General features: G+C 35.8%; 2 protein-coding genes across 3 annotated transcripts; both read left to right on the forward strand.

Moving 5' to 3' along the window:
• Positions 1-216: 216 nt before the first annotated feature.
• Positions 217-9,482, forward strand: LOC128555256 (prolyl 4-hydroxylase subunit alpha-1-like). 2 transcript variants are annotated; one of them, XM_053537088.1, is made up of 11 exons: positions 217-1,595; positions 1,866-2,026; positions 3,199-3,521; positions 4,042-4,093; positions 4,356-4,510; positions 5,904-6,083; positions 6,580-6,647; positions 7,004-7,097; positions 7,331-7,378; positions 7,646-7,714; positions 8,931-9,482. In XM_053537088.1, exons 1-11 carry the CDS (start codon positions 1,405-1,407, stop codon positions 9,069-9,071), a joined length of 1,482 nt encoding a protein of 493 aa, XP_053393063.1. In that variant the 5' UTR covers positions 217-1,404; the 3' UTR covers positions 9,072-9,482. The 2 variants fall into 2 exon arrangements, with proteins under 2 accessions (XP_053393063.1, XP_053393064.1); XM_053537089.1 differs by lacking the exon at positions 7,331-7,378.
• A 558-nt stretch (positions 9,483-10,040) lies between these two features.
• Positions 10,041-12,811, forward strand: LOC128555255 (uncharacterized). Its single transcript, XM_053537087.1, has 2 exons — positions 10,041-10,196; positions 10,451-12,811. Exons 1-2 carry the CDS (start codon positions 10,194-10,196, stop codon positions 12,263-12,265), a joined length of 1,818 nt encoding a protein of 605 aa, XP_053393062.1. The 5' UTR covers positions 10,041-10,193; the 3' UTR covers positions 12,266-12,811.
• Positions 12,812-13,556: the final 745 nt, after the last annotated feature.

The raw sequence follows: 13,556 nt of genomic DNA on the forward strand, positions 1-13,556 counted from the left end.
GTAGGCATACATGTCCGAAAATGAAATGCAGGCGTCACGAACTGTGTAGAAATAATTTGTTAAATTTCAGTTACTATATCAGTCATGATAGTTTTTTCTATTTCAGGAACTCCTGTCTATAGTAAGAGCTGAAGTCCATTTAAGATCCATGACATTCTCTTTTCACATTTCCATCAAGATGATGTATGCAGCATATTCTATATATTTCACCACGTTTCTGTGGAGTGGAAAGCACTATTAAACTTCTCTTAGATATCACAATCCAATTTCGAGAAAGACCAAGCTTAATGCCATATCGTAATGTAGTGAAAATAACAATATCCATTTTTTGTAGTGATAAAATTATATAATTGAAGCCTACTTTTCAGTATCCTACCAAATATTTATACTGATTTATTAGTAACTATATGGAAATACATTCGGCCAATACTTTATAAGTTATTTAAACCTTTAAATAAATAGCGTAAAGTATATGTAATACAAATTTGAATGTAAGTTTAAAAGAATTTTGTCGTAGATCTATAATCAATAAAGCCATAACATAAAGACCACTGTGGGTATTGGATTATACATGTATTTAAAATTTTAAAATCAAAAGTGAAAGTACAAATGTACTTGTATAAATTTGACCATACACGTGGCTATTTGTTTCATCTATTGCTATAGAAAATGTTACACACTCTTGACAACATCGATTTCTCATGAAAAAAAAAAGAGATCCATCTGACGCTCTGTCAACTGATGTTTAGCGAAATATTATACACTTAATGAGTGGCTTACCGGTCAATAGTCAAAACTATTGCCAGAGGTCCGAAATATCTAGTGTAAATAGCTTTTACCGTTGACCGGCAAACCATAAACTTATTGCGTGGTTTGCCGGTCAACGGTAAAAACATGGCATAAAAATCCTTTTATCAGGCATTGATGTAATTCCTTAGTCTGTGTTCAGACCCTGTGTTTTGTTCACGGGAGATAACTCCTGAGGCTATACAAATTTTGTATCATTATGTCCCTTTTATTCCAAAAACATACGATAATCAGAGCCAAGACTGATGAAGTCAGAATATAAAAAAGAACTATTTTTTCTAAAAAAAAAAATAAGATTATCTAGTCGATAGCCAGACTAGTTATTCCTCAGCGAAACATAATGAACCAATGTTCTCGCACATTTCACCTAACCGATAAAATTCAATTTGAGAAAGAAAAAAAGGTGTCCAAATATACACAGACCAATGAAATTTAAATATGTTGTAATAATGAAAACATTATAATTAGATTGAATATGATATAAAATCTACCTAGCCGGAAGACAAATTACTATATAGACGTTGTTTTGTACCGAAGCTTGAAAAAAACTAATAACAATTTTATCTTCATTTGATCAACAGGTAAAAAGTTTCTAGAATGTTAAGAAAGGTAGCAAAATGGTGTTTAATTCAAGAGATTTTGCTTGTGCTGGTCGGTTTGTTACTGTGCAAACAATGCTCACAAGTGTCCCGGATTATGGACACAGTTACAGAACAACTAGACGGATATGGACTTGAACTCAGACGACTTGTGTCAAAGCAAGAAAAGAGGCTAAGAAAAATTAAAGGGTAAGTCGAAAATATTACACTAAGTTCTTTGAGGTATCCGTCTGTTTTATAGCCGATAAATGTTTATGGCAAATATATTTACTTGGTTCACTGTTAAATAAAAGAGGTTATTCTTACTTTTAAATCTGAAGCCGTGAGAATTAAAGGCTTCATTAATCAGAGAAATAAAAATAATAAACGGTATTGCTCTTTTGTGAATGCACATCAGCTGTAATTTTTGGGCGAGGTCGATTTATTTCAACCATGTAGTTGCATAATCTTTCTCTTCAGGTTAGTGATTGAGTTACACGAGTTGTCTGGAGATGAACTTATGGACCCTAAATTTACAGTTCACCATCCTCTAAACGCTTACAGATTTATAAGGAACCACTCGGTTATCTACAATGAAACGGCTACCAAACTAATCGAAGAGATACGCTTGTACGAAAAAGGTAAATTACAAACAATGTTTCACACATGCTCCGTTTAATCCCTCCCCCTCCTACCAAAGGTGTAGAGATGATAGGTGATGATAGGCAACATTCCGACCGTCTGTCCGTCACGTTTTCCTATCGCCGTCCATAACTTGTGTACTCCTGTTATATCCCTTAATAATTTTTTATAAAAAAAACAATTGCTCATTTTCCAGCATTGTTTGGTGCATTATTTACTATAGATTGTGGTGCCCTTAAATTTCAGAAATGAAGATGTTTGATCCGACCGTTACCGGGGTTATGACGGTTTGATGGCTTACGATATGAATTTCCTCATACTTCTTCAAGTAAGCGGACTCCTTTAAACCGAAATGAAAGATCAAACACTATAATGGCATACAAATATTCGTGTCGTATTAAAATAGATTTACTTGCATGTAAACGTGTACTGTATTTTTGAGTTATGTTATCATGAATGCAGGGGGAAAACGTGCACTGTAAAGTTCTGCTGTCATGAATGCAGGGAAATCTTCTCAAAATTTTGTCTGGTTTTAGAGAACATGCATTGTAGATTGTACCAGTTTATTTCCGCAATATTTTGAAGATTGTTTGGAGTGTATCTTATGCTCAGTGAGGTTCGATCCTGCGGCCGGCGAATGACACCCATCCACAACCTAGCACTGAACTACTTCCACGTAAATAAGTTTGCCAGTAAACAAGACCTGCTGTTTGATCCACTTTTTCCGTAGTAATGTTTTCCTTGACTTCGCTCTGAATATTAAACAATACCACTGAGATTATATATCATTTTAAAGGACTCAGATAGTGGTAGTAGGATTTTTTTTTAATTTTCAAAATATCTTGATTAATTTTGAATTTATCTTAAAAACGATTATGTTGGATTATCATTGTGAATTTCGGCTATGTTGGCGTAAAAAAAGTTCTAAAATTTAAATTTTGGCTTATTTGTTGACGGAATGTTTATGATATCTTAGTTAGCATAAAAGCAATATTTCCATGCAAAAAAAAATGGAAAATATCCTAAAAAAATATTTTTTAAAAGTTTTGATTTTCTTGATTTTTTAAGAAGCTCCTACCACAACCCTAAAATGATGTATATATTTCTATACACCGGTCTTGCCTTCGCGAAAACCCTGTTACGGAATAAAATGATCAAATTCTTTGAATAGAGCGTGATGAAATTGACAGAATTGCAAGCAACATACCGACTGTGAATGCGAAGGACATCGAAGAGACTATACATGATCTGTTACAACTTCAGTCCACGTATGGCTTACACACCAACGATATTGCAGAAGGCATTCTTCCAGGCACAGCTGCAGATAAAATGACAGCGAGAGAATGCCAGGATGTAATGGCGGCAGCGTATCAGAAACGGAAAACTGACGTAGCGCGAGAATGGCTGAATGCTGCTCTCACGAGGGTTTCAAATGGAGATAGCACTACCAGTAAAACTAAGATACTGAGTAAGGGCGCTGCAATCACCTTTATGGTAAGAAAACATATTTCAAACTTTGCCTGTGATATTCCGAAAGTGGATCACTTCGAAAACACTGCCCAATAATATATGAGCCGCGCCATGAGAAAACCAAGATAGTGGCTTTGCGACCAGCATGGATCCAGACCAGCCTGCGCATCCGCGCAGTCTGGTCAGGGTCCATGCTGTTCGCTTTCAAAGCCTATTGCAATTAGAGAAACCGTTAGCGAACAGCATGGATCCTGACCAGACTGCGCGGATGCGCAGGCTGGTCTGGATCCATGCTGGTCGCAAAGCCACTATGTTGGTTTTCTCATGGCGCGGCTCATAGTTTGAAACCGTAATTGTTATATGAGATTTCTCCAAATATCTACACAAACAGTAAACATGATGGTATGTACGATATTATGAAGTGGAAACAAAGTTGCATAGTATTTTATTGAAACATTAATCTTATTACGATAATTCACACTTCTTAAAGTTTATATAACGAAGATCCACAAGTGTGTGACAAAAAGTGTAATGTGTACTTCAGGTGAAGGATGTAAAAGTGGCTGTAAGACTATATAAGCAAGTAGTCAACCTGCGTAAGTACAACTGACCATGTACGAGTATATAGTGACATGTACTTTAATATTGCTTTATTTTGTATATTAAGAGCTGTTCAGTGTTTTACATAGGTCGTAGAGCTACTAAAATGCATTATTTTTGTCGAACAATATTGAAATTGATCGCATATTCTGTTGGCTATGTGGAATGTTTACTTTGTATTATTTTTTTATCTTCTACAAGGTTTTTCTCTTAGATTTATGCCGAGAAAGAAACGATCCATGCGTTCTCTTCTTTCAGATCCAAGAAGCAGATATCATAAATTGAAAATGAAATACTACATGAAACAACGAACAGTAACTGAGAATTTTGACACAGTGGCATTGACAGGAGTGGAAAATAACGAAATAGGATCAAAATACGAACGTCTTTGTCAGGGTGCTCATGAAGACATGGTGTGTGTATACATCCATTATTTCTGAATTTTCTTATATGAACCGTGTCATGAGAAAACCAACATAGTGGGTTTGCGACCAGCATAGATCCAGACCAGCCTGCGCATCCGCGCAGTCTTGTCAGGATCCATGCTGTTCGCTAACAGTTTCTCCAATTCCAATAGGCTTTAAAAGCGAACAGCATGGATCCTGACCAGACTGCGCAGATTCGCTGGCTGGTCTGGATCCATGTTGGTCGTAAACCCACTATGTTGGTTTTCTCATGGCACGGCTCAATTATAAATTTCTGAAATTATTATAATTCATACATATCACAATAGGAATACGAAACAACCGAATTACTAGACTTCTCTGGAAAGTAAAATACCATCAATAAAATAATAACCATATTTCTAGCATTGATTTTTCTTGATTTGAAAATAGCAACGAGATACATAATCCATAGCAAATCGTTGTCAGTGAATTATGTTGCAACGCAGCACTAAGCTACGGAAGAGCATTAGTGCCAGGTATATGTTATTTATTGAGTTACTAAGTCGAAATTTCGGGTTACATATCTCGAAATTTCGAGTTACTAACTACAATAGTTTACGTTGATGTATAGGTCCTGGCCATGATTAGGTACCAGGTGTATCCAGCGGGTAGCCCTACAGAGTCATATGATTAAGATGACCGAGCAGCGTTTGCTCATACAAATGTCACTATTTAAACCATGTTTTCGTCTGGTTGGGATTCGACCTAGTTTGAGCACATATGGCAAGGAAATATAGACATACCCTACATGAACGTGTTGTTATGAGTTTGACCAAGATCGGGTACCTAGACAGATCTAGATTTTGAGGAGAGGTCATAGAAGGTGACTAGGAAGTATTCAACTTAGAATATTTAACTATTTTGACCATATCATGAAGGTTTTCGACCTAGTTCGAGCCCCTACTACCTGAACATAGTGTATTACTATACATGTAAATGAAGGTATATATCCTGGATACAGTTTGAAATCTGGAGTAGCTCTAGAGGCTTTAGGATAGGTCATACATTAATGTATGGTAGTATATGTTCAAGTCGCTACATGTTTGGTAAAATATATGGATGTGTATATAGATAATTCCACTTCGAAGAATCAAAAGTCGTCCATTACATTTTTGGCCTTTGACAGACGGACAGACGTGCAAATTTTGCGGATAAAAGGGCAAGATACGAAGTCGAAATTTCGACTTATTAACTCGAAATCTAGTTAAGAAATAAAACGCACCTGGCACTAATGCTCTTCTGTACTAAGCAGCTATTTTCGTTTTCATCACTATTAACTAAAATTTCTGCTTTTAAACTATATTATTAGGACTTGCATACATAAGAAATGACGATGATATTTTTCTTCTATAATTCACAGAGAAATATGCGAAAGCCAAGTGGGAAATTATCCTGTGCTTACACTGACATCAGACACCCATTGCTGCTCTATCGTCCGGCAAAACTCGAGGTGCTGTCCTTAAACCCTTACATCGTAATATATCATGATTTATTTAGTCAAAGTTTTCTTTCCAATCTGATGAAGTCGGCTAAAAAGGAGGTAAGCCAATCAGCTCATATTTCATTCATACAATGCCATACTGAGTAATATCTAAACTGTCACAGCGTACATCTAAATGTCGACGTTCGATGTACCAACAGTAGATTTGTTACTTGCTACTAAAGGGCCCTTGTCAGTGTCGATGATCTTTTATTTGAATAAGAAATTTATCAACCTTTCATGTTAAAGCTTTTTCCTTTTTACTGGATTTGGATAATGTATTTTGGAAAGGCAGAGCGGGCCCTTGGTAATATATTGTACACAAACTCGTAAGGAAACTGAGAAACAGCAGGCGTTTCGCAGGACTATTAACAGGAAAGCAAGCGTTCAACGTTTGTTTGTCCTTGTAAAAATCACTAAATTCAGTTTGGGCATGTCGCAACGATTATCATGTATCATATAGAGGAAAGATAACAAAAAGTAAAGAAATAAAGTTATTCTCTTGCTGCGTATTCAGAAAGGTTAACCGCAACATTTCTTGAATTGTTCTCTTCAGCACGTAAAGACATCAAACTTAAGGAAGGGTGAACAGCACACGTCAGATCCAGAACGCAGTGGCAAAGGGTGATTATAATTGTTTGTAACAATCTTTGTCTCAACGTTTTTTACTGTCAGTTGTTATAATGAAAGGGTTTCAGCAAAGTTGAATGGACTATATGTATATTCCTTGGACTGAAATTCGTTGATGAAACAACTATGCAGCGTATAGTTTGATGATATTGTTGAAGGGTGTTAGCGACTTACAAATTTTATTAATATACAAGTTATACAAAAAAAAAGGAATTTGTGCCAAAAGGATGATTATATTCAAAACGTAAATTAAGAAAGGCATATTGGTCCTCCGAAAAGAAAATGCAAGCAGTACATGTAAACTAGAACCATGTACAAGAACAACTAATAGATATTGTCTCTATCTTCAGGGTATTTGTCATGCAGACTGCAGAAAGTGAATACGTATTTAATCTTATTGAAGCACTGACTTCGCTTAAGCAAACCTCTTACGACTATCTCCAGGTACATTTATTTTAGAACTTGATTTGCCTGCTTGTACATAAGTTATACTTAGATTTAATGAAGGCAGGTAACTAAAATAATCTTGTTGGGTGTTATTGGAGAATGGATTACTTCCCTTCAATCGATGATTAATATGACAAACTATCTTAATCTAACAAGTTTACTATATCATTTAGTTATAAAATTGGATTGAAACATATACAATACCACTTTATCTATGTGTTATATTGCAGATAAAGAGCGACTTAACCGACAGTTTGATCGCATCTTTTAGGATCTGTGTATGTACAGTTTCCTACAAATAAATGATGATTTTGATAAGTGTTTTTATAATGAAGACCCGTATTTCTACCTTAAGTGTATGTTTGAAACTTCGTTTTATGCAAAAAGGATTTTCAGTAGTAATCTACAAAATTATTATCTATTGCCATAATATTCCCTTCGGTTTATGTAAAACCTAGCAAAATGTCGTACCTTTACGAACAAGTAATAGTCATTATATTGCATCTATAATCCGTTGTTAATAATATATGTTATTCTCCACACAGCTGACCGACGTTCAGTCAGGGGGAGACACAGTATTTCCGGACATTGGAGAAATAGTGCGTCCTGAAGCTGTACGTAATCTTTGTCCTATCTTCCTAACTTAAGATCAGGCATCAAATGAAAATGACCTGTATTAGATTCCAAACGTTTGCAGTATTTATTAAAATCATCCTCCAGTCTACAGAGTGCATGGCTATTCTTATACACGCGGTTCATTTCTTTCTTTTTCTTTTTTTCTTTTCTTTTTGGTTGGGTTTAAAGTCACACTGACACACTTATAGATCATATGGCGACTTTCCAGCTTTTCATGGTGTTCTATAGTGGCTGATTTATGCCATTTCGTTATATTGTTCTTTCGCAGCGACAGAACGACAAACGTCGGTTTGGCGCCCCGCAGAATGTCGCCTCGACAAACGTCGCACAACCGAATGTCGTTATAGCGCCCAGCCGAACGTCGCCCAGCCGAATGTCGCCCCGACAAACGTCGCCCCGCAGTACATCGGCCCGACAAACGTCGCCCAGCCGAATATCGCCCCGCCGAACGTCGGCCCAACAAAGATCGCCCTGCCGAACGTCGCCCCGCTAAACGTTGTCTTTTCGCATTCCGGAATAACATGATACAAGTAATATTAATCAAGTTTGAGACAAAGTCAGTTAGATTTTAATAGTAATGATATATTTGTTAGTCCCTTATGAAGTGTTACTAGTGGAAATTGCTCACTCTAACCCCTCCTCCTCCACCCCTTCTCCCCACCCTCATCCTATCCCTCGACTTTCAGTTCAACAGTGCATTCATCAGTAACTCGATGTGTAATTTTAAAACTTCAAGATATGTTATATACTTGGCGGGGCGACGGTCGTCGGGGCGACGTTCGGCGTGGCGACATTAGGCGGGGCCACGTTCGGTGGGGCCACGTTTGTCGGGGTGCCATTATGACGTTCAGTGGGGGGACGTTTGGCTAGGCGACGTACGGCGGGGCGACATTCGGCGAGGCGACGTTTGCGGGGCAACGTTCGGCGGGGCACCAGAAGGACATTTGTCGTTCTGTCGCATAAACGAAATGGCATAAATCAGCCACCATATAGTTCTCGTTTGAAGTCAAGTTAAATAACATGCATAATGGAACATGACTCAAATTGTACGAACATCGATCAGAATATTTGACACCGAATAGAATATTTGTTTAACCAGTGAAATAGTGCCATTAGTTAGAAGCATTACATTTTTTCCTTTTGTAAATCTCTACAAAGTTACATTTAAAGTGTGCTTTGTTTTTCATTTTAAAGGGTAAAGTTTTATTCTGGTACAACCCCAACAGAAGCGTACATGACGGTGCATTTATGGTAGAATGCCCAGTTTATCTGGGAGATAAATGGATTGCAACTGTGGAAATACAACGAAAAAGACAAACCTTCAGAATTGATTAGTGAATTAACTATCTATTAACTGGATTCTATCGATTTGATGAGCAACACTTAATGCGGAAAATGAAGTCAGATGATTCGCGAAGAGTTGGCGCACCTGCTAGGATAAATTCTTTTCATGCAATTAAGCAATGTTTGAATGTAGCTTTTGTCATTAAAATGGCACTATATTAGCAGTTTTGCTTGAATATGAAATTGTTAATCATAAATGTTCTGTATCTCTTGGGCATTGGTTTGAAATACATGACGGTCAACGTTATAAAGCACGAAACAGCAACACAAAAGACGGTAATGAATACTGTAGAAACTTAAAAGGATGACCAAGATAATACCATGTATACTGAACACAATACTCTAATTGAATGACTTGCAGTTTTAAGTTTGTAGTAAAAACTGAAAATATAAAACAGTAAATAAAATAGATTTTTCTTGCATGTTATTACGGTCTTTCGCTTTATCTGACAAATGATCAGTATTGAATGAAATATTACAAGTCAAACCCGTCTACAGTACATGTAAAATCACAAATCTTCCTGCTTTTAATATCGTTACCGCATTACCTTGACAATCGTTGTTTGCATAGAGAGATAAAAAAACGGGTAAGTCCCGCCGACCGTTTAGATGTTCATGGTTGTGTAGTAACGTTTTAAATGTTTGCACTCCGAATCTTAGTTAGAGAAAATTGTTTATACTCGAAGGCTAAAAGATATTGATAGTTAGATCGTTCATATTACTTTGCTGTAATTATAGTATCAAATTAATTACATTTAATAAAGAAATACAAATATTTATCAAATAGGATCTTTACATGTGTAATGTACGTAGATATTGGCAAATTGTAATACTTAAGTGTATGAATGCCAAAAACATACCCGTCTTATTACAGACACATGTATGCAGTTAATACGGCAAGTTACCACTATAGTCTTATTGTACTTGTTTCAATTATATTTCAGTTCATAAGCTTATTTCATTCATAAACTGCCTATCCTATTTCCGCTCACACGCACTGTAGCAAGTCGCGTGCTTGTTACTAATTTTAACTCCATGTAATGGATTTTCATTCATGTAAATCGATCGGATGAGCATTTTCCCACAGTGTAGGAATTTACTGAATGGATAAGCATGGTAAGTTAAATATAGCTTTTTGTAATTCAAATATCCATATATTTTTATTATTATTAAAGTTTTATTTCTAAATAAAAAAAAACGTTAAATAATAATGTAGTTATTACGGAAAAGAGGTGTAATACTATCTTATTAACAGGTTTGTATTTATAAAACCCTTGACTCTTTTTTTAACAATTGGTTAAACGTCTTATTAATGTATTGTCTCTGGAGACCTAACTGGTTGGTATTTTATTGTCCTTTTTTAATTACAGTCTTTAAGCAAACCACCCACGCCACATATTTACTCGGATGGAGAGAAAAGACATTTCAGGATAATGTCGATGATAAACGAAGAAGGACAACACGTACTAAGACTCATCCTTGACAAACTACTAGGTGGTACAGCACTTGCTGAACGTTTAGCTGAATCTGAAACTAAAGAAAACATACAGGATGCTTTGGGTAGAAGCAAAATTCAAAAAGACCAGTACGATATGTTATACCCATCATCAGGAATCATTCATAAAGAACATTTTGACGTAACTTTGCTTACTTTCTTAATACGACAGATACATCCATTCATGAAGGTCAGTAACAAAATCTGGTCAGATCCCAATCACGGAGATCTCAGTCCGGAAGCGGATGTTACTCGGTTGAAGAAAAAAAGGAATAAGCTAGCCCACCTCGGAAAAGCTACATTAACAGAGGACGAATATGTGGTAGAATTTCAGAAACTTGAAATGATACTTTGTAGACTTGCTCGTTACGCTTCTAGTGCAGATCTTACAGTTGCTGATTTAGCACTGAAACTTGAAAACAAGAAACATGGTGTATTTGAAAGTAAACCGCTTACTTCCAATGTTGCCACTAGTGTGTCAAGCAGCTTGAACAAAGATCCGGCAAGCGAGTCGGACAGTTCTTCAACTTATAGTGCGTTTAAAAGTCTGCCATTTGCTTCAAATAATGACACTAGTTTCTCAGGTAGTTTGGACAGTGACCACACAAAGAATTCGGATAGTGTTTCAATTTATTCTTTGTCAAGTATGGAAAGCAAAAGCAGCAGTGTCTCCGGTAAAGATATTAAAAAGGAAATAGCAACGAGCACATCATCACTTCAAAAGAAGAGAAAACTTTCTTTTAAGGTTAGATCATATCTAGAACCATTCATTAGCTCACCAAATAAAGAAGGCGAAAAAGAAAATACAGATCTACCAAAAAGAATAAAAACAAAAGACAAAAAGAAAGATTCAAGACAAAGATGTAAATCGTGCTCATGTACGCTTAAGGGTTCATGTAAAAGTGTCGAAGCAAACCTGGTCAAGACCAACGATCATTCATCGCAAAAATACCGTTGTAATATATCTGGACTTACAATGCTAAATTCTGGTATTCTTATAGCCACGGATTCGAGCCATGATGTAGTTCAAGCCTTAGCTCTTTCTGGCAACGTACTTGATGAATTTGAATGTGCACAACCTAACAGTGTTGTCGCGGTGGGTTCTTCCAAATTTGCAGTTACGTTGCTGCGATCAAGTAAAGTGAAAATATTGAAGTTTAACAATGATAATAATTGTATCGAAGCTGAAAACGAGTTTAATGTAGATTGTGATTCTTGGTTGTCTGATATGAAATACAGTAGCGGGTATTTGTACACACTTTGTGAAAATGGGGATCTACACATATTGAATGTAAAAACAGGCAGTGACGCAGGTCTTTTCCCGACAAAAGTGCAATGTATTTCACATTTTGATATCGCAAACAAAGGGGATAGAATATTCATTAGCCACGGCCATCACATTTCCTGCCTTGATGGATTTGGCAATACAATTTGGTGCTATTCTGACAAGACTAAACGGACTTTTAAGGGAATTGTGTTACGTAAAAACACAATATTTGTGTGTGCTTGGGACAAAGACAAAATTATTTCTCTAGCAACCAAAGATGGGAAATGTTTGAAAGAATACAGTGACGAGCAGATGAGATGTCCGTGGTCGGTTTGTGCACTTAAAGGCAAACTTTTTGTATCTCAATACATGTCAGACTTAAATAGCGAGTCGTGCAGCGAAATTGTGGTTATGCAAATCTGAAATAAAGACACAACTGGAGACAGTATTTACTTTTTCACACTTAGTTATACCATACAATGTACAAAATGCAAAACTCCTGTACTGTTAATGATAAATTACTGATGAAATCTGATATTATCTTTATTCTCTGTACAGGATGTTTGCGGTTTCAGATTTTATTTGTAAATCAACTGTGTACAAATTTAAGGCAGTTTACAAAAGCTTGATAAAAGATTATATAAATTCTTCACCTGTCTCCAGTTATAGGATCTTTTTCTTTAAAAAAAATCATCGCATTACTTTGAAAAAAGTTGATACGTTGCTGGAATGTACGAACAATTTTTAAATGATGAAGACAAATATCAAATGTTGATGATATTTGCATATATTTATAAGACTAATAGACTGATGGGCGAAGCCAATGGTATCTGCATTTGTTTATAAAATGTTGATGTATTTAGCAGAGTTCAGGTCATGCAGAAAAAAAAGCTTATCTAATCATTAACGTTTTATTATGTTTTTAAAAAAGGTTTTGTACTTTTTAAATAAAATATTTGATGTCTTTAATTGTCTTTTCGGGTTTCTTTTTTTTTGTATTGAACTGAAGTTTGTAACTAATTAAGACTTCACTTCACTTTGCATTCACTTTAAATTTGGTGATGATGATGATGAGTTTATTTATTTATCTGATGTAATACTTAAATTGGCTCTGTCTCAAATATACTTTATGCACTGGTTAAAGCCTAATATTGAAATAAAGCGTTGGCCTTGACCATATTTATTCAAAAGGCTCGTCGAACAATCCCATAGATATTTTTTTAATATTTCTGAACGCATAAAATCGCCTTTTGTCACAATACTGGTTTCCCAGTAGTTTCCGGACCGAAATCGCTATGTTTTGCCAGTAACTTTCAAACAAAAAATAGTAGAAACATAAAATTTTCACAGAAGAAAGCTAGGTTCTTCATAAACGCCATGCATAATTCGTATTACACTTGCGTTCATTAACACAAATGTAGGTGAGGCCTCAAAAGGGGCAATTAATTCCATTAATATCTCAGTTATTCCGAGTAGTTTTCCGGACCTTTCATTGTAACAGTTGTTACCTTTCTGTAAAAGCAAACATTTCCGATTTCGTTATATATATTCAAAATTAAAACATAATTCTAAGGCGTGATAATGATTTGAAAAGTATATTTCAAGAATTTAACAAATACTATATTTGTAATACGCTTATTACAGTTACGTCTTATTACGTTTGAATGACGTTTGCAACGTCACGCTAAAAATGACGGAACGTATTGAGAGAACT

This window comes from Mercenaria mercenaria, chromosome 2 (genome assembly GCF_021730395.1).
Source record: "Mercenaria mercenaria strain notata chromosome 2, MADL_Memer_1, whole genome shotgun sequence".
In the NCBI taxonomy this organism is placed as follows: domain Eukaryota; kingdom Metazoa; phylum Mollusca; class Bivalvia; order Venerida; family Veneridae; genus Mercenaria; species Mercenaria mercenaria.